We start from the raw sequence: 21,923 nt of genomic DNA, 5'->3' as shown, positions 1-21,923 counted from the left end.
ATCACCGTTCTATGAGCTTGTACCACAGAGCTGTTGAAAGCTTGAATTTGTGTGGTAAAAAGGTATGTATTCTTTCTGTAGAACAGCACAGGTAGTTCAGGCTATAACATGAATGACAAGTTAATATCAATGCATTCGCTCCAATATGTTATTGTTTCTATAGTAACCGCTCATACACAATGTCCAGTACAGCGGATGCTTTCATCTACTATCTAATCTACAAAAATGTAAGACTAATATTAACCAGCTTTCTGCTGTTTAACAAAGGAATTTCTTACAATTGTTCAGTTGGTTATGTTCTTTGTTAAGAGAAATGTATTTAACAAGCATGGATGTTAAATTAGTCTTAGATACACGTTCTATTTAATGACAGGCTGTATGTGTGTGTTTGTGAATGTGTGTGTGTGTGTGTGTGTGTGTGAGAGAGAGAGAGAGAGAGAGAGAGAGAAAGAGAGAGAGAGAGAGAGAGAGAGAGAGAGACAGACAGACAGACAGACAGACAGACAGACAATGGGGGGCTTTTAAAATTTATCACAGCTATTATTATATCAGATATAGTAGCACTGGATTTAATGCTGTTCCTTGCTCAAGCTAATATAGCAAAAGAAAATTGGGCATAAGTCCAGAATAAGAACTGTTCCTCACAGTCTCACATTTGTTTTTAGCAAACTCCACCACACTCATATAAATACTGAGAAACTGTAAATAGTGCTTAAGACCAATATCTGAAGTCTGATAACCAATTGAGCAATTTGGTGTTAGCCCTTCAGTACGTCCATGTAACTCAACTCTGTATACGGTCCATAGATATTACCAAGTATAACAATTTTTAGATCCTACTCACTTTTGCTATAATCCAGAAGAAGATCTTTTTAACTTTATTGCATGGTCATTATTTTATCTTTTGTTGTTAGAATACATGAACGTACCTTATACCCAGTGACCTCTGACTCCATCTCCATGGTGACCACCGGGTCCCAGTGGACAGTCAGCTTTGAGTCAATGAGATTCCACTCCACATTCAATGGTGGTTGTCCTGGCGCTAAGGAAAAAACACACAAATAAATCATTGACTGATTTAATGCTTAAGCATTCATGTGCAAAATGGTAGTGTATACAGTATATGATGCAAATAATAACCTCGCTCTAACTACATTAGCTACCGATACATGCCAATATATATTTTACCCTGTCTTATTCTTTTTTCACAATGATGATCTTTTTATTTGATTTTTTAAATTTTTTTTTTATTTCCTATGTCTGCCATTTTTAGACTCTCAGGCAATTACCCATGGATGTTGCCTACAAATGTTACCATTAAGATTGTCAATGGCTGATAATATGTCAGCGTGACAAATTTTGCATGCCTAGAAATAGTGTGTATTAGTGTTAAAAAAGAAGCTTTACAAAGATGAAATGTCATGCAACAAAACGAGCACGCTAAATGTGGATTATAGGTTATACATGCTGTATTCATACCACAATTTACTTTGCTATTCACTTACTTTGCTAAACATGCTATAGTTCATGCAAGTATTGTGATGGCTAGCCAATAAAGGAAAGCATTCTGTAGCCTACAGACATGCAAAAAAAAAATACTTTGAGATGATGAGGCACATGGGGGCATAAATAGACAGATTAATTAAAGGGAAAACCTAAAACAGGTGAGAAAGATTATGACATATTAGGGCAACAACCAGTGACTATACAGGGGTGTAGAAATGACATGACTCAAACAGAACACATGTGGCAATGTAAACAAAGCAAATACACGAAAGCAGGGAACAAAGCTGACATGAGTGCCGTAAGCAGTGCGACGGCTCACAGTGCTCGGGGCGAGGGGGAGGTTTGTGACAGAATATAACTCAATCCTCATCAGCTAGAGATCTTGTGGCTATATAATCACTCTTGGACAAAAGTGTTATAGAAAACTGTAAACCCCACTTTTCAAAACAACTGGTTCTATTAAACCTTTATTTTTCCAAAAATAAAAAAAAACATTGTGGTTTTCATCCAATTCTTGATCTGATGAGTTAAAGCAGAGTCTTGAACCATCCTCAGCAAGCTGGTACTGCACATGGCATCCTGGCTGAATCTGACTTGCAAGCATAATGTCTGCCATACATCACGGTTACAGGGTGTCTAGTGTTCTCAGTAAATCAGGCTTCATGCTGATGAATTATTTGGCCGTTTTTTGTGTTAAAGAGCTATTGTCTGTGTTGTCCATGAAGCCAAGTGCTGTATTGTGCATGAGGATGGTACAGTAGATGTGGCTCATAAGATCCAGAAGTTCATGGATTCATAAATGTTGCCTTAAAAGGCAATAAAAATTTCCAGCTCCTTATGCTGAAAGTTAACCCCAGAGTCAATGTCCTTGATTGTAGGAATGATGTTAACAAACATAATCACATAAATGTCTCAAAAACCTCCCAGGTTTTTTAATATGCCTAGACGGCTATAACATAGAGGCCGGAGCTGTGAAGTGCTGATAATATTTTTGAGGTCTTCACAGGTTCTTCTGTTTCAGCAAGTGTGTGATATAACTCCTTCAGCCTCTTGAACACTTCTGTGAGAATTGCCTTTCTTTCCTGAGTTCTCAATTTGGAAAGGTCCTGGTCTTGGTAGTGTCTCAATTGTGTTGTATTGTTTCCACTTTGATATGGATTTCACTTGTAGGCGGTTCAAAGCCTTTTTATGAAAAGCGTTTTTTTAAATCTTTTTTTATAACCTTCTCCACTATTTCATCTCAAAGGTTCACCAGCAGTTCATTGGTCCACATAACAGCAGGACTAATCTGATCTCCTGTTTTAGCTGTGAGACCACCTGAAGTGATATTTATTGTGCAAGTCTACAATAAATAGGGCACAGGTCCATTTGATATGAACACTGTATATGTTGTTGCTCACAGAAATTCAATACGAGTCCTAATTTAGACTTTTCTAATAAAGTGTGTGAATAATCATCAATTAAGCAGCTTTTTAGATTTTTAAATTTTTTTTTTATATAATTCTGACAATTGATTTCTATACAGTAATCAATTGTAATTGTGATTTCTATACAGTAATCAATTGATTTCTATACAGTATAATGACAAAGGTTTGTTCTTTTGACATTATTGTCTTTTACTTACGAGACTTTTTGGTGGTGATGTTAATGGTGGGTGTGCGTGGCCCTGTTCCTGCTGTGTTGAAGGCGCTCACTGTAAGGAAATACTGAGTGTACCCCTTCAGGCCACTGATGTTCACTTTGTACTGATTTGTAGACACTCGCACCTTCCCCATGGTTTCTGGCTTAGTGTCATCTTCCCAGTACATGACCTGTTTTCACGCAGCAGAATAGAGAGCATAGTTTGGCAGGAACATTTTTGACATAAAAAAGAACTGAAAATGTAGAGAGTTTATGCTAAATTCAGACCTATATAGAGTACAATTTTTCTTGATTGGTATGAATAGATGGTAAATAATGTAATCGTCATGGTCTGACTGTTCCTATGAGGAAATTGAATGTTTTCATGTTCTAGGAGACACCTGGTGCAGCGTGGGTATACCCATAGTGCATTTCAGCATGTGGGTGAATCACTTTCATTTAAGAGGTCGGAAAAGCCATACCTCGTATCCCAAAACTCTTTCGGGAGAGTCAGAGAGTGTCTGCCAGCTCACTTGAAATTCAGTGTCAGAAATACTCCGAGCCCACACACCCCCTGGCATTCTGCTGGGCTCTGAAAGAAAGGAAAACACCAGAGAGGACAATAAAGTAGACTGTTAAATAGATACAAAAAAAAAAGGAAAGGTGAGAAAAAGAACTGGGAACAATCAGTAGTGTCGGCAACAATTCTCACAAAACACAATACTCAAATGAGTCCGCAGCCAAACAGACATAAAGCCTTCTGATCAAAACTGTAAATGCAGCCATCCTTTAACTTAATCTGAAAACTGATTGGCAGAAGAGAACATTATCAGAACTGAAATGAAATTTGCTTGGTGACAGGTTATTATCAGCCCGTCAGCTTGTACTGCTATAACCAATATCAAACTGCCTATTAAAAAACCCTCAGTGTCTTTCTAACTTCCTTCCACATAATTAGCTTACATGATCAGCATAGAGTTTATCTAACCTTTACATATACATTACCTTTAAAACAAAATAATGACCTCATGGACATGGATATTCTGGGTATGTAAATACTTAAAAATATACACTAATAACAGTAACAACACAGTAAATGCAATATTTTATGAGAGCAAATATAATATATGACAAGATTTTGCTGAGTTCTCTTTCACTCACTGTTGATCAACTAAAATTCTAAAACCTGTACAATGCAGTTTATTTTCCAGTTTTCCATCTTGATTTAGAATTTAAAGCCCCAGCATGACTATCACATCGCTATGCAATATTTTTTCAAGGATAAAAGACTAATGTTTTGTGCTTCACACGTTGTCTGTGAGTAGGTGGCACACTGGAGATTATTCAAATAATGTCTTCAAAAGTCCAAATAACAATAGTTCAATAATAATAAGGTGAGATTACAGTGCATTCTTCTGTTTTATACCATAATATGGAACGTATTAATGGTAAACCTAAGGCTATGTTGGTCTATCGGTATGGTAGTACTGTAATCAAATCAAATAGTTTCTGAATCTTTTGATCTGAAAAAAAACTCCCCCCAAAAAACAAAAAAACATTATTGTTGTTAAATAAGAAATATCTGAAAATGTGAAAGTTTTAGCTGAACCATAGATAAAAATACCTGTATCTGAGTGTGATGTGAAAAGTACAGTACAGCTTGTACACTCACCTTCCTCTGCTGAGAACACTGTGGTGACAGGACTGAAGGGTCCCTGGCCTTTCACGTTGTACGCTCCCACTTTCACCGCAAAAGGAGAAAACGGTGCAATGCTCTCGTTGCGGTAGACATAGCGTCCTGGTGCTGATGTCACAACATGTGTCCACGTTAGCTCGCCGAGCAGCCGCAAAGCAATGATGTAACCAAAACCGTCTCCATTTTGCAGCTCCTCAGGCACAGGCTGTGTGGAAAAATACAAAACAATAGTCACACTAAAATAAATACACCATGTTCACAATGTAAGCTAATCTACAGCTTGTTGTCGCTTGTGGAAAATGCACAGTATGACAAGAAACTTGTTTGTAATGAGAAGCCACTGCAGAAAATAAATGGCATTATAGGACTCAAGGGTCCAGCTGGAGAATGGGTCTAGCTTTGGCTGGGGGTAATAAACACTGCTGTTCAATTCCATTCAATTAGGTGAAACCATTAGCTCACGCAAAGGGACTAGTAATATAGACAGATGACTTACCTCCCACGTTATTACCAATTCAGACTTGGAGCCTCCCCCACCGCCAACATTAGCTGGTGCTGTATCAGGAACTGGGTACAACAAAACATTTTGCATTGGGAGCAGCAGACACATAGACAATGGCACCTGCCTATGCTTGGTCCTCCTTGTGATTATTCAATGACTCTTATATTCCTTCCTTTATTTCGAACCACATTATCTTGAACCATTTACAAATCATATATGTATGCTTTTTGCTTTGATATGCACATTACATTTTAGTAAGCAGATAACATTAATACAGCAATAAAACTCAGTTTATTCTGTTTTCATATGATGATTTACATAACTCATATGATGAGTTACATTTTTTAATATTCATGAAAGACACTAAGGTAAGCACATAAACAATGGTGTTAAGAAAATAACATCTAATATTGTTTAAATATTACTCTAGTAATAATCTTCGTGTTAGATCACTGTATCGTAGCGTATAATTTTGTCAGTGGAATATTGGGACTCACCTGCATCCTCGGTTCTGGTCTTGAGTGAGGCGGGGCTTGGTTCTCCTACGCCAACACTGTTTCTAGCCAGCACGCGGAACTCATACTCCACCCACGCATTCAGGTCCACTACTGTAGCAGTCAAAGTGTTCCCATCTATCACCTCAGGCACTGAGAAGAGATACATAAGACCTAGCTTAGAGAAAATGACCGTGATTACCAGAAACTGCTACAGCAAGAACAGGCTTAGTCTAGAATGCCAGACACTGTCACTATAGCTACAATTCATGTTCTTTGCAATTCAATTCAATTCTATTTGAATAGCACTTTTTAATAGACATTGCCACAATCGTTTTAATGAACACTGGATGGAGATTTAGATCACTTAGAGATGATAATGTCAAAGAAAAACTTATTGAGACAACATTAGGAAGAAACCAGTCTCAAAGGAAACCTAAACTCTTTTGATTAAAAGTGAATAGTGTGATTACAGTATAAATCATTTTGTATAAATTCAGCACTTTCAAAAAGTATTAATCGCTCAATGATTATTTCTCCTTTTGTTGTATTTGCATTAGATTTTGTCTTCTCTACTAGAAGCTCTACAGAAATAATATTAAAGAAGATATTTAGATGCCCTCAGTATTACTGGCAAATGCAAAACCTAAAGTTAATTGATAATTATACAGCAACCTCAGAGTGAATACAGCTTTGATTTGTCTTTGAAAAAATTTGACTTTGGCATTTTCTTTTTTACCTCAATGTACAGTAGAGATCTCAATTTAGATGGACAGTTTTGGTTTGATGTCACCACTCACGCTCAGGGTCGGAGCAATTTAATGACTCATACAAGTGAGAGCGAATGAGCAAAAAAAATAAAAAAAAAACAATACAGATGCTGCAATTAAACAAACAAATTAATAACATGTAAAGGGAATGGAACAGAAAACAAAGAAGGAACACAAACGTATGAAAAGTCCAAATTGTAATCCAAAGCATGTGTCAAAACAGTACTGGGTCGAACAGGGCAATCATGTGCAAGGCAGGAACAGAGTGGAAAGAAACAGGCAGCGATAAAACTGGAAAATAACAGGGACAGATATCTTAACACAAATGGCAAAACACAAATGGCAGAAAACAAAAGTACGAAACAAAAATTTAGCATATATCTCTCCGAGAACAAAAGCACACACAGAGCTTAAATAGGGTGAATGTACAGACATAATGGAGAACAGATAAATATGATCAAAAGTCCAGTGACTGAGAGTGTGGGAGTGCTTGTGGCTCTGTGGTGACCATGTTTGATGCAATAGGAGCTGTGATGTTATGCACTGTGACAGTGGACAGAATTTTTAGGTATACCACAGACCTTAAGTTGGATTTTATTTAATTGGATTTTTTTTTTTACCCAAACATTTACAAACATAAATATTTTTTCAAGCCATTCCTTTTCTGCCCTGTGCTTTGGTCTGTTGGGACACATATTTTTACCCTGGCTAGAGATTTACTTGAGTGTTTCCTGCACCAAACATAACATTTTGCTTTTAGACCAAAATCCCTTCCCAAAAGCTTTCAGATTTAGTCACATTCCTTCCAGCAATTGGGAAGCAGGCCTTTATGGTAACATTTTTCAGAAGTGGCTTTCTCCTGGCCAGTCTCCCATAGAGGCCAGATCTATGAAGAGATGTTGATATTGTTGAGGTCTGCATACAGTAGGTTTTTTCATTTTAGCTTTTCAACGCTTCTTTGACAATTGCTCTTCTTGTATATGCTCTCAATCTGGAAGAATGGTTGGATTTCAATAGTGCCTGGGTTGTGCCATATTTTCCCCTTTTGTTAAAATAGATAACACATTTCTTCCAGGAAGTTTCAAAGCTTTTTGATGTTTTGTTGAATCTTCTTCATCTTTTTCCAACTTCATCTTAAAGCACCATTGGCAGTTTTGTGAGTGCTCAAGAAAATTTAAATGGATGAAATGGGGGCATGGAAGCCTTTATTATTGCCACATATATGTTAGAGCACAGTGGAATTCTTTCTTCATATATCCCAATTGAGGAAGTTGGGGTTTGTAGCACAGGGGCAGATATGATACAGTGCCCCTGGAGCCTTGCTCAAGGGCCCAACAGTGGCAGCTTGGTAGTGCTGGGGGCTTGAACCCTGATCCTCCAATTAACAACCGAGACCCTTAACCACTTGAGCTACCCTTCCTTTTTTTTTTTTTTTTTTTTTTTTTTTTTTTTTTTTTAAAAAATTAAAATTAAAAGTCCTGATTTAGACAGTAAGAGGAAGGAGGGGGTGTTAAACTTTGTAGACTTTTTTTTTTTTTTTTTTAATAATTCTAAAAATGTGTTACAAACAAATCTCTTCTAATATGCGTCATATTCATGTGGGAATATTCACTACAGTTTGAATTCTTTCTGAAGACACTGTACACTGTATACTTTAAACTCATACGTTCAATCCTAAATTTCAGTTCTGTTGACAGGACATGTCCCTAACATAACATCATTTTATGAATTAGAGCCAAACACAAAGTTGTGTGGTGTAAAATTGGTCATTTCCATTTAAACCGAACAGAAATAAATGCAGTCATCAATTGTAAATGAATTTAATGGAACATTTGCTGTTGACCTCCAGTGAAAATTATTATGCATTAATACAACGAGCCACTTACTGTATATTTTGTCAAACAAGATTTCATTACCTGTATTCACTGCCTGCCATCCCACAGTGAAAGCTGTTTTGGTCTGGATGATGTAGCTGAGGATGGGGCTGCCATTGTCTTGTCCAGGCCTCCAGGAGAGCTGTGCTGTGCTGTCTGTGATCTCCTCTACTGTTACAATGTCTGGAGCTCCAGGGGGACCTGACTCAATTCAACAATTTAATATTTCATTTATGACTTCATTCATTTATTCATCAAGGGGTAAAGATTTTTTTTATCCCAACTTGTGTGAAAGCTAGGTTCAGAGAGCTGGGTTAGCTGAACAGTGGTAATTTTGGATTAAAGGTTAATGGCAAATAGCAGCAGTCTGGCAGTTTGGGGATTTGCAGTCATTAAGCCAGCTAAATAATCTATAGTTAACCTAAATAACAATAAAACCCAGGATCTGTCAAGAAATACACTCATCAGGTTGTAATATCACATTACCTGGCTTAACAAAAAGAGCAGTAAATAAACAATAAACAAGCAAACAAATAAATAAACACCATCATCATTTCAAACCCATGATATGAAAAACTCAAACGTTCTTGATTTTATACAGACTACAATAACATGAATCTAGAGCTCCATTATGATATGCTAAGCTGCTGTACTATTTCTAAGCCTCCTTTAACCTTTTAAACTGCAGATGTTGACCATGCTGTGCTAAGATTAATTAAAAGGTATGGATCCTCCAAAGCTCATTAGTGTGCTATGATAAACATCTTAGACAGGTTCCTCTAATTAACTCATACTAAAGGAACGAAACACATGGATCAATTCATATTACATGGAGAGCACAATTAAAAAAACAACTTAATTAAAACAGGCACTGAATGATTAAGATACTCATTTACCAATTAAACATATTTATACAATTTACCAATTAAACATATATATATATATATATATATATATATATATATATATATATATATATATATATATATATATATATATATATATATATGCAACATATATGTATTTTTTTTTACCTTTTACAATCAAAATGGCAGCTGCAGATAGACTTTCTACATCTGTGTCGATGACACAGACATACTTCCCGGCATGTTTCAGTTGAATATTGCGTATCATCAGATCTCCAGCCACCCCCTTTGTGGGCAAACACACACACACAAACACCCACACCCACACAAACACACACACAAAGAGAAACACACACTTGCTAAACTGTACAGGCATAACTAAATATTATGCAAATAAGTATATCTAACATGCATATTCAGAAGACTGCACACAGACTTAAATAATGTGCATGAAATTTACATAACTGTCAGTGTAATCACTTTTAAAAAACAGCAATAATTTCAGATCGGAGAAAAAAAAAGTGTATAAGTTTACTATAGTGTTCAAAATGTCTGTCCTGGATAAACATTCCCTATGCCTAATACTGCACCGGATCCAACTACTGAACGTAGAATATAATGGGCTCTAATTAGAGCTTGAGCACAAGATGTGGAGTGATTGGATGCAGTGTGCAGACAGCCTGAATTATACCACAGTGCTTGGGATGAATACAGATTCACATGGGTGCAATTAAACAAATGTGTTAATTTAATAATGATAAAGAAGCTGGCGTGTTCAGGGCAAACGAGCAGTAGCTCTGAAAAGCAACTGGAATATCAGCTATGATATAGAAGTCCGTATAACCGAAATGGAACGGACAACTTGCAAGTAGTGGTCGTGTTTATCAGGCATTGTTGTAGCTAGTATTTAAACTGTAATGTTTTCTTATATATTAAGAGAGAGATAGACCCGTCTCTGGACAGTGACTAGTACTTGATACACACATCAGCCCATGACCATTGGCAGTCTATGATTCACCATAAAGCATAAATGCTCCTAAACAAAAACAAGATAATTGTCCTTAACAAATGTACATGTAGTACAGACAGTACAGCCTGGAGTACAGATCTGAACACTCATACTGTTGCCAATGCATCTGCCACAAACACAAACCTTTTCACAACCCTTGGTTTACCCTAAAGGGGAATTCCTGTGGTTTGTGTATGTTCTGTGGCCTCAGTGATCCATGAAGCATGGGCCATATAACAAATAACAATGTAAAATATCGTTGCTGTCGGGCGGAATCCTTGTATCTCCAAAACCGTTATTTTTCAGGAAGTTAAAAAAACACTGTACCTTATCTGCAGTGCACAGGGTTTAGTCTGCGTTGCAGTGGATTGTCTTGCGCTAAATTCCTGTCCTCAGACGAGCACCAGAACTAGCGGGGGTCAAGATTTTTTTTTCTTTGAAGCCCAGTGTTTTGAAGACATTTACCTCAGAAGACGTGTTGATTCGTTGCGACTCTTCTTGAGGAGAAATATGCCGCGAAGCTCTCCCGTGGAGTGAGGAAGAGGTGGACAGTTGAAGTGTCCAATGGAGTTATGAGATTTGCGCTCAAGCTATTTTCAAGACTTTAGATTGGTTAATAAATTACAAAAAAATAACAGACCCACGTGGGGACTGACCAATAGCATTGATATATGAAAAAATATGAAATTGACCAAATTTGGACATACAAGGTTTCCGCCCGACAGCGACGATATGTTCTAATCTTTTGCACTTTACGAATACGAAAACATCTAAACAGCTGTTCTAACATCAATGGTCAAAGGCATACAGATGTCATAATCTGAATTACACTGATGTGTGTATGTGTGTGTGATGTTTATTCAAATCAAACATTATAGTCAAACCTCTAGGCAATAACAGTCTTTATGGATTCAGAGGATTTAGAAGAATCATTAAGCATTAAGAAATTAATATGTATTTTGAGCCAAATGTAAGCCTGCAGCTTTGCTTTCATTATGGGAAACGGTGCTATGGAACTCCCCTAAGATGTGAACTTCAGACTGATAATCCCGCCAGATGTGTGACATTGCAGAATTCATAGAAAAAGGGAGCTTATTACAGACATGAGTCACTGTTAAACATAAAATTTGGAAAAGGTGTGAGAGCATCTGCCTAAAGGCTGATTGAGCTGTTGAAGAGTTTAGTCTCAGCAGTAAACTTAATCTCAAAATCAAGCCAAAAAAAAAAAAAAAATCTTGTTATTTCTGAACTGCTAATATGATTTATAACCAAATTTGCTTTCACATTGCATTACTACATGCATACATCAAAGACAATCTAATTTCTGTATTTTATCCTTATAATAATAATACAGCTTTATAAAACTTCATCTTTTTTTTTTTTTTTTTTTTTTTATGAAAAAGTCATCATGCAGATTCAATATTGATACAAAATGTTTGCCTGCAATCTCCTTTCCTGATACTAATTATCATCCCTTCATAGACAAAAAGTACTGATTTCATATTTAACTAGCTCGGACTTTTCAGGTCACTAAGCATAAGAGCAAATACGACTCAAAGTCCTATGAGGGCATTGCATAGAGGACTAATTGATTTTTGATGGAAAGAAGATTAAAAAAGTACTAAATGATTATTCAAAGAGGCCAAAGCAGAAGAGGTATGAAACAAAAGCCTTATCAAGGGTGAACTTTGCAACCGTTAGAGTTGAACCCTGTCATTTTTCACCAGAAGCAGATTATTATAGTTTGCAGTGAAAATCAGCGAAACAAAACAGAACAAAACAAAACAAAACAAAACAAAGCAAAGCAAAGCAAAACAAAACAAAACAAAACAAAACAAAACAAAACAAAACAAAACAAAACAAAACAAAACAAAACAAAACAAAACATCTGCCTCTTTCTGAGCTAATATATATTTCTGTACCATTAATCTAAAAAACTATTACTGAATTTAAAATTGATTAACTAAAGATGAATTAAATACGGTTTAATATGACAGTCTAAAAACTGTGAAGGTATAAACAGACACCATGATTTATGGGAACACATGGAATTATATAATACAGTCAAATGCTTTTTCACTAACCCCACCAACGTGCTCATAGTGAGGGTCGAGTTTGTTGAGGAGCTGTCCGTTAAAGGCCCAGGAAAAGGACACATCCAGAGAGGCATCACACGCGATCTGGCACGGCAGCACGATACTCTCGCCCACTATGATCTCCGTATCCACTGGGCCCTGAGTGATCCGTGTGGGATCTGAGAAAAACATCCCACACAACCTCATGTTACAATATGCTGCGATCTGTCAATCAACTGATGGTCACGGAATACTGAAGCCAACAGAATAACTTGACTTAGCACAGATTCTACAAGTCTCTGAAGCTGTACTTGAGACAAAACTCCATTCTTCGTGTTTTGATGATGGTGGTAGAAAGCTATATAACACATGTCCTACTGGCGTTTGCATTATGGTTAAGAACTAATAACTGTGAAGGCCATAGAATAAGATTTTTCTTTATTTTATAGAACCTAATACATTCTAAATTCCACTATCAAAATTTTTATTGTATGTGAATAAAAAAAAATACAGTTAATCATTTCTTTATGACAAGTAAAAAAAACTACCTCATTTCTAAATAAATACTAGCCTCTCCTTTGATGCATCCAATTTACCCAATCTAGAATAAGAAAGTCAGACGTGTAATTTATTTTTAAGCTACAAATAAACTACACAGTATCAACGCTATAAAACTAAATTGCACACAGAAATAAACCTTAACTGCAATCCTGCGTAACTGCAAAGATCATTGCGAACAAACAGGTAATTACACAGCACACACACAGAAAAGCCTTTGTCTTTCTCCTGTGTCTAACTGTATTTCCCTGCCCAGCCAATGAAAGTATAAAATAACACACTTACCTGTGACCAGCAGTCTTCTGGTGGTGCTTGCCATCCCAAATTGGTTTCTAGCCAGGCATGTGTAGCTGCCCACATCTGTCTTTGTCACATTTATGATTCTTATTGTTCCATCTGGAAGAAGACTTATCCTGTGTGAGAGAGACAAGCATTACCCAAAACTGGAACCTCTCTGGCCGACAGACTGTGAAGTTTCATTTTGGCTTTTAAAAGGGCCAAATTAGTGCGCTGTATTGGATTTGAACATCAATCATCACTTGGTAGTGCAGAGCTTGTAGCTGAGCGAAGCATCTTGATGGCAACAATACTTGTTTATTACTGTCAGTAATCATCCCTTCATATGTGCAGTTGATGAGGCCTGTAAATGAATATTCTGCATTTACAACCATATCATCTTGCTATGACTCAAGAATCATTTGGGGAAACAGCAGGGCCACTATAACACCATTAGTCCAAGGTTTTGAATGGACTTCTCATGTCTAAGTATCAAACAAATCTGAATGAACTGTTGTAGAGCTGCATTGCTGTAGGCATTTCAGTCTGCAAATGATGTTTTGGGTTTTGTGCTGTGTGTGAAAATCCCAGGAAATAAGAACTAAGTGAAATATTTAAACCAGCCCATCTGGCACCAAAAACCATGCCATGGTAAAAGTTACAGAGATCACATTTTCCCTGAAACATTACTTGGAGCTCTTTATGTGTATCTGCATGATTTAATGCACTGTGCTGCTACCATACGACTGGCTGATAACTGCGTAGATGAGCAGCTGTACAGGTGTTCCTTTTAAAGTGGATGGTGAGTGTAGTTTTATCCTTGTTTTTTTTTCTGTTTTATACAAAAAAAAAAATTAGCACTTTCAAGAACATGCTGGAACATAATTCCACTGCATTCACAGAAACAACAGGCCTTATTTATCATGCTGGATATGAAAAGATATATGTGTACATTGTTAGCATTTACAGTGATTTACACAATTAATTTTGTATTCATGAAAATCCCATTTCATATTCTACCCATGCTCATGAGTGTGTGTAAATTTACACACAAGAGGACTGAATAATGTCAATCTTGACTTGATTGACTTCATATAATATAATTTGCATGGATTACTGCATGGAGTTACAATGCTTTTTTTTTTATTACGTGTACCGAATTTAGCAGATGCCCTTATCCAGCGCTACTTAAAGAAAAGCATTGGTCACTCTATGAAAGGCCATATCCTCATGCTAGTTCAAATCAAGGAATAAAAGTACCATTAAGAGCATTTTGAGACAGTTGTTTTTATATTATTCTATTACTTTTATATTATTGGCATAAATTAAAGAATATAAAATGGTACACAGTGGTAAGTCTGTCATAGGTTGGCCATATGACTTATCACTCAGCTGACAGAAGATTTTGCACTTGCTTTTATTGAATAATATTACTTAATTTAATTGGCATTGTAATGAGCAAAAAGAATTCCCACTTCTGTTTTCAGGCTTTACCCTAACCGATTGTTTCTAGCTCACAGCTATCTGTGTACCTGAACGTTTATGGAGTTTTGTGGTTGTCAGATAGATGCAAATCACCTGTGCCATGCATGCTTGAGAATCTGAATCCAGTGGAAATCGTCGGCTTGGTTTGGTTCAGATTACACATTTAAACTGGCGGTGTCTGATTGAGTGCTCTTTAGACATACTTTACACACCATGGCATGACATGAATGCATTTCTTCTTCCTGTGATCTCCTTGACACAGTAATTCCCAAACCACTTAATCCTAATTCATTTAAATATAAGCGTGCATTCTGTTTTCATCTTCTAACATGAAGGCTGGGGACTGACTGCAAAGTGAGAGGAAAAGGAGATAAGCTACAGAATGGTGAAGGTATTATCAAGGAGGTATTTGTGTTTTTTTTGTTTTTTGTTTTTTTTATTGAAAACTAAGACAAAAATGTTAGGACAATTTTTTTTACATAATAAACTGTAAACAATAATTCACCCTTCTATGGAAATGTGAAAGCAACGAAAATGTCGGAAAATTGAAATGACAGATTAATAATTTGTACAAAAATGTTCTCTGCTTTTAGGCTTTATCTAGTTAAGCTAATATAATTTTATGAAAAAACATAATAAGGAAAAAAATATTAACAGATGAGTTTTATGTGTCAAATCCCTGTCCCAAATAATACAATTACAGCCTCGAGTCCTAGTTTTTGTATGCTCACTATGTCTGCAAGGTTGCTGGATATCAAAGCAAGATGAGACATAATTAAAAGTTTCTAGCTAATGGAGGCAAAAAGATATTCAAATACAAGTCCTGAAAAACCCTTTGTTATTAACACATCATGTGTCCTAGGTTTGCATCAAGTCCATCTAGTAAATCAACCATAATATTAAAACAACCCGCTTAATATTTTGTAGGTCCCCTTGTGCTGCTTTGAGCTGTCGAGGTGTGGACTCCATAACACTTCTGAAGGTGTGCTGTGGTATCTGACACTAAGATGTTACAATCCCAGAGATAAATTATCAGACTGAGATCTGGGGAATTTGGAGGTCAAGTCAAAAGCTTGGACATGATCCTTAAACCAATCTTGAACAACATTCAGGAGCATTCTGAAAGAGGACCTCTGTAGAAGGTCAGTACCATTAGGGAATGCTGTTGCCATAAAGGTCTGCTTGGTCTACAACAATGTTTGGTAAGTGACAAGGAATGGAAGGTATCCCACCTGGCTGTCCACATGATGTTAAAGAAAACATCATTTATCAGACCAGGCGATAATACCATACCGAATATATTATGTATTTTCTATTTAATTCAAATAACCCGTTACAGTTAATAAATTGAGAAGAAAAGACAAAGTGCAAAAGTGCTAGTAGTAACATAAGAGAAATCCCACTAGGGAAAATGACAGATATCAGAAAAAAGAAAGAATTAACTTTACCTTTCTGTGCTCTGGAGCTGTTCACTGCCTTTCCTCCAGGATGTGATGGGAGGAGGATAAGCCTGAGGCCTGCACTCCATAGTCACAGTGCTGCCAGTTTTAGCTTTAAGTAGTGCTCGCACTTGGGACCTCGAGAAGTCTGGGGGTGAGGCTGAGGAAAGAAAAAAAGGAGAGCAAAGAGAGACATAATAACTCATCTGAAAACAGCTGGGAGTATCAACTGATATTAGGGCTGCAGAGAGTACAAACTGGTCTGAGGACAGCAGAGAACACCAAACAGCAGAGAACACCAAACAGCAGAGAACACCAAACAGCAGAAAACACTGTAGTGCCTAGTGTGTGAACTGATTCCACTCTGGAATTGTACTCGAGGGATCAACACCATTCTTCCAAAAGATACTCCCTCTGTCGGGGTTTTGATGATGGCGTTACCTAACATATCTGTCCAACATGTCCCATGTTTAACTGGGCTGAGATCTAGTAAATGTGAAGGCCGAGGGTGAGGGGAGTCAAAATACACCAGAAAAATTCCCCATAGCTTAACAGAGCCTCCAGTGTTTTTTTTTGGTAATCTGATAGAACAATAGAACCTATTGAACAGTAGACAGACTTTTTGCTAGATTTGAGAGCTGCATAAACTCAAACTGCCATATTTAACACATTCATTTGTCAAGCCAGAGCAGAGCAAGTCTAAATCAATACAAACTGTTTAGGCAGTGGTGGCTCAAGTGGTTAAGACTCCGTGTTATTGATTGAAGGATTGGGGATCAAGCCCCAGCACTGCAAAGCTGCCACTGTTGGGCCCTTGAGCAAGGCCCTTAAACCTCACTGCTCCAGGTGCACTGTGCCATGGCTCACCCTGTGTTCAGACCCCAAATTCCAACACTGGGATATGCAAAGAAAAAATTTCACTGTGCTGTAGTGTATATGTGATTAATAAAGGCTTCTTCTACTAAAAACTCTGGCAGTAGAGAGCACCAATTTTGATAAAACAGTGGATAGTGGCAATTAATCGAACATTTCTTGTACTGCACACTTGAGCTGTGAGATAGCACTGATATTAACGTAATTAGCCTTGGGCCCCTGTGTAAAACAATAGTTAGGGCAGTGGTGGCTCAACAGTTAACACTCTGAGTAGCTGATCAGAAGGTCAGGGGTTCCAGATCTATCACCCTAAGCTGCCACTGTGTGCAAGGAGCTTAATCCACTCTGCTGCAGGGATGTTGTATCATGGCTAACCTATGCTCTTCTGGCATATGTGAAAAAAAGGATCTTACTGTTCTGTAATGTATATCTCACAAATAGAAGTGCCTTCTTCTAGATTCTGTATATGCTATACTAGAGATTTTGTTTATGACAGGAGCTCCAATTGCTTCCCTCCTCACTCTCCATTTTACATCCTTACATTAACACTCACTGCTTTCTGCTACCTATAATAATAATGTGGATAAAACCATTTATTCAAATTATGTAAAAAAGGAAGGGAACATCTTTTCATGCTCTTACAGTTGTAATTACTTTGATTTAGAGAGCAAGAACCGTTTCCATGTGGCAAATGAGTAGTTACACGCTCTTTTATTTTCCATTGATTCTGCTCTAATTTTTTCCTTTTTATTATCCAATAACAATTCTCAGCTATTTGCTAGACCTCTCTTATCACTATAGACACTGAGTATGTGGGCCAAAAACTGCACTGGTTCTGGCTGTGTTTAGGATAAAATAGTTTTGGATATTAGTATCCCTCTGGATTACAATCTCTTTAACCTCCAACCAACCTCCAAAGGGTGATGATACAGCTCATAAAAGTCTCACAAAACCTTTTTTTTACGTGCTTGGGCAGATGATTTCCCAGGTGTGAATGCAAATAATAAACAGATGGAATGTCCCAGTGAATAAAAGCATCTTTCTTCATATTCACAAAGATGCTTTTAATGCTTTTATTTCATTATTTATATTTATATTATTTGGGTAAAATGCTTGTATTTCAGCTTAATACTCTCTGATTACTCAAACATGCACTGAGGCCAGAAACACACACACACACACACACACACACACACACACACATATATATATATATATACAGCACAGTGGAATTCTTTTCTTCACATACCCCAACTGAGAAGGGAGGGTTTAGGGCCTTGCTCAAGGACCCAGCAGTGGCAGCTTGGCTGTGCTGTGCCTTGAACCCCGATCCTCCGATCAACAACCCAGAGCCTTAACCAGTTGAGCCACCACTGCATTTTTTATAAGAAAAAATATATATTTTTTCCCATAAATATAACACCGGTGTCACGAACGCGTGATAAAACAGACCCAAATGCAGGATAGCAAAATAAACAGGGTTTAATAACAAAAGAAACACGAAACATTAACACAAACTTGAGACAGGACGAGAGAGCAAAACAACCAAGACAACAGTAGATTCCGCGCTGCACAAGGCAACGCCGCACAGTTAAATAGACAAAAGGTAATGACAATGGGAAACAGGTGTGTGGAGATGGGAGAAGCAGACAAAGGCGGGGCAGACACGTGACGAGGAACATAAACAAATGCACGTGGCCAAAGTCCGGGCTGAGTCCTGACAACCGGCATATAAGTGGTATGCCTTTAAGAAAATGTTTCCAAAGTCCATTACATACTTCAGATTCATGATACAAACCAATTTGTGATGATAAAGGGAAGACCTAAACAGGATGAAATCCGGAGGAAACACAAAGAACAATAGGTGGAATGTCTTACCAAGCACCACCAGCTCGGCACTGAAATAAATAACTCCATGTTTGTTTTCCGCAACACACTGGTACATGCCAGCATCAGACAGGTTGACTGAGACTACAGTTAGAGCTCCATTCTCTATGTGAATCCTGTCCTGCAAAACACAAACAAACACTCAGACAGAGAGACAAAAAGGATAGAGAAAAAGAAAATACTGAAAACAAACAGGAAATGCATTTATACTGTACATGGAGTTGGTGAGTCACTTCATATGAGTACTACATTTTCATTATTACATGGAATATACCTGAATCAACCTGAGTCGACGACTGCCTGGGCATTTTCTTTCAGGACCAGTGGAGTTCAGGTAATTGTTATGAGGGTTTGTAACAAGCCCTTATACAAAGAGTACTCATAATTTTAACATTTTTTGAGACAGGGGAGCAACAGTATTAATACTGCTTTCCACTGAGGATGAAAAGCACTTGACTTGTTGATACTGTTCCTTTGACTGCTGAGTGAGGATAAAAATCACTCAAGCAGATACTGTTTTTATTGTTTGAGAATAAGAGTCACTCATCATTTTGATACTGCTCTCTTGTTCTGTCTCTGTTCACTTCCATATTGCACTTTTGATAGCCTTGACTGGACAAACCTGGCCTGGGCACATTCACATCTGCAAGAACAGATAGGTTGATAGATTTATTGATAGACTGCCAATATCATGGCAGAAATGCTGGGAGAATGGACTGCAGTGTTGTCCGGAACAGTGATGGTGATGGAAAAGCCTATAGATGTACGGTAATCATGTGCCAATGCATCCTGGCCTAAGTATTCAGTCTGGGCTGGTGAACCATGTCAGAGTTCTCAGTATTTTAGTGAACCTTGCTGAGCAGCAAGTTGTCTTTTTGCAAACAGATTGACTTCTTCTCCTCTGTGGGTCTTAAACTACCTTCTTGTTATTTGTCATTTCATGGGTATAAGCTTGCTGGGTGACAGCATATTGACTGTCTGATTTTATCTGTCAGTGGATATGCAGCTCTTAAAACCAGAAGGTGTGCAGCTACACACATCCAGAGCTTGCTTGCCCACTTAGGCATCACTTGCCACATCATTTTGTGCCATCATTGTGATTGATGTAAAATACCACCATGGTGCGATGTGTTTGCAGGCCTTTTAGAGGTTTTTGAACATGTTGCAATACTAGGTACAAAGCTCTCATTTCCAGTATGTTGACATGATAATATTGAGCTTTTTACTTTCCTTCTTTGTATCTGTTGTTTCATGGATGTTTTTTTGTTTCAGATAGAGCATGACCCCTGCCAAGCTCAGAGAAAGGTATTTGAGTCAAACCAAACTTGCCTACGAATCTGTATTAACAGGCAGTTATTAACCCAGTGATCTGATGCTACCTGCTGCTATGACTCCAATAGCATGATATGCTGTCTGTAAGCACATTGAGCCAGCTGTATCTTTTACTACAGGCATTAAGGTTAAATATTCCATAGTACTGGAGATACAAATAATGTTTTTCTCACAAGGTATGAAAGCCTGTACTACTAATGAGGCAGGAAATCTCTATCAAGGGCATGGATCCTAATCCTGTGGTTTCTAAACCCTTTATTGCCAACAGTCCTTCTGCCTTTTAATCAAACTGTGGCTTCAATCTGCTCTTCAGTGCTCATAACTTGGAAAAGCCTATTTACTTACCTGAGCAAATGCACTACAAAAGGTATTAGGCATTTAGTCAGCTGTATTGACTAGATCCAGCTTTAATATTGTCAAAGCTGTCTTAACACCATGCTGAAGCATATTCAGTACAGCTGCTGTGTTGTGCTTCTGCTTTATACAATCGTTTTGAAAGCACTTGACTCATGCCCTCTGCCAGCACATCTGATCTGCGTTCCAATGCGATAAGGCACTCGCTCCTGTTCCTTGGGACTGATCCATTGAATCTTCATCCCACCTCTGTTCTTGCCACTGCAACAGGGTAATTTTCTTCCCAGCAGGCTCTGCTTCACCTTTACTGAGGCACTGTTAGTAAGTATTGCACTATTAGTACTGAGAAAAGGGACAACAAAATAAGAAACCTCCACTAGATCCAAAGAAATCTGCCCTGGCAGTCTGGAACAAAAGGAAGTAAACAGGACAAAGGCAGCAGTTAAAGGAAAATAATGAAGCTTAGGATGGTTTGTGTTGCCATGTTGAAGTTGATTATCATTCTATAATAATTATTGATATTTTTAACCTATAGTTATTTATTCTGCTTATACCAACTAACAGGTGTCAAACTCAAAGTCCATGGGGCTAATATTAGCTTGTGCCATTAGCGAATGGGAGGAGTAGCAGAAAATAAGCAGGTAATGAAAGAGTAGTTATACCTGTGGGTGGTTATTAATAATGGTTCTTTATAGACTGTATAGAATGTTGCAGTGAGTGGAGTCTTCTAAAGAGGGCAAATGCAAGCAGAGCTGCCACTGACCTTGACCATGACCATGCACAATCAAACAACAGAAACAATGTGTTGTGTTTTTGTTGTTGTTTTGAGATGTGATTTATTTTGTTCAGTGAAAATATTATCAATGCTTAGAGGAAAAATAAAAAAAAAAGCCCCAACAAAACAGGAATTTCTCCAAAGCCTGCCTTCTGTGTCCTTATTCCCATCATTTAATTTGGCTATTTCAAACAGTTCACTGTGTATTACAACATAATATCTTGTATTACATGGAATTCACACTGGATGCGTTGTATAACCGTGTAGTAAATGTCAGTTCACACTACACCCATTCTGTCCACACCACCAGGATGACAGCATACAATTATTTTTCAAAAGAAAACTCATGCCCAAAACACCCAACAGTGTCCAAAACATGTACGATGGAAAAAGTCCACACTGGGCCAGCTATTTTAACAGTACAAACATGACTGAATAAACCAGTCGAACAGTGAATAAACCACATAGAAAAATAAATCTTGTGTTCATTTGCCTTTGATTCTTTGGACATATGGACTCCAAATGCTGAAAT

The 21,923-nt window shown here is 37.5% G+C and overlaps 1 protein-coding gene across 1 annotated transcript in view; it reads right to left on the bottom strand.

Moving 5' to 3' along the window:
- Window positions 1–21,923, bottom strand: part of cntn3a.2 (contactin 3a, tandem duplicate 2) — a 50,160-nt gene that overhangs the window by 6,643 nt on the left and 21,594 nt on the right. The window contains exons 9-20 of the mRNA XM_060893891.1: window positions 18,922–19,051; window positions 16,180–16,330; window positions 13,256–13,383; window positions 12,422–12,591; window positions 9,497–9,614; window positions 8,505–8,663; window positions 5,822–5,971; window positions 5,319–5,389; window positions 4,799–5,027; window positions 3,609–3,718; window positions 3,131–3,317; window positions 930–1,042 (exon numbers count right to left, since the gene is read on the bottom strand). Of these exons, the coding sequence (XP_060749874.1) occupies window positions 930–1,042; window positions 3,131–3,317; window positions 3,609–3,718; window positions 4,799–5,027; window positions 5,319–5,389; window positions 5,822–5,971; window positions 8,505–8,663; window positions 9,497–9,614; window positions 12,422–12,591; window positions 13,256–13,383; window positions 16,180–16,330; window positions 18,922–19,051 (1,716 nt within the window). The remainder of the gene's footprint in view (window positions 1–929; window positions 1,043–3,130; window positions 3,318–3,608; window positions 3,719–4,798; window positions 5,028–5,318; window positions 5,390–5,821; window positions 5,972–8,504; window positions 8,664–9,496; window positions 9,615–12,421; window positions 12,592–13,255; window positions 13,384–16,179; window positions 16,331–18,921; window positions 19,052–21,923) is intronic.

The sequence above is a fragment of the Tachysurus vachellii genome, chromosome 19 (assembly GCF_030014155.1).
Source record: "Tachysurus vachellii isolate PV-2020 chromosome 19, HZAU_Pvac_v1, whole genome shotgun sequence".
Taxonomy (NCBI): Eukaryota; Metazoa; Chordata; class Actinopteri; order Siluriformes; family Bagridae; genus Tachysurus; species Tachysurus vachellii.
Note: the sequence above shows the minus strand (reverse complement) of the source record. Positions and strands in the feature narration are given on the sequence as shown.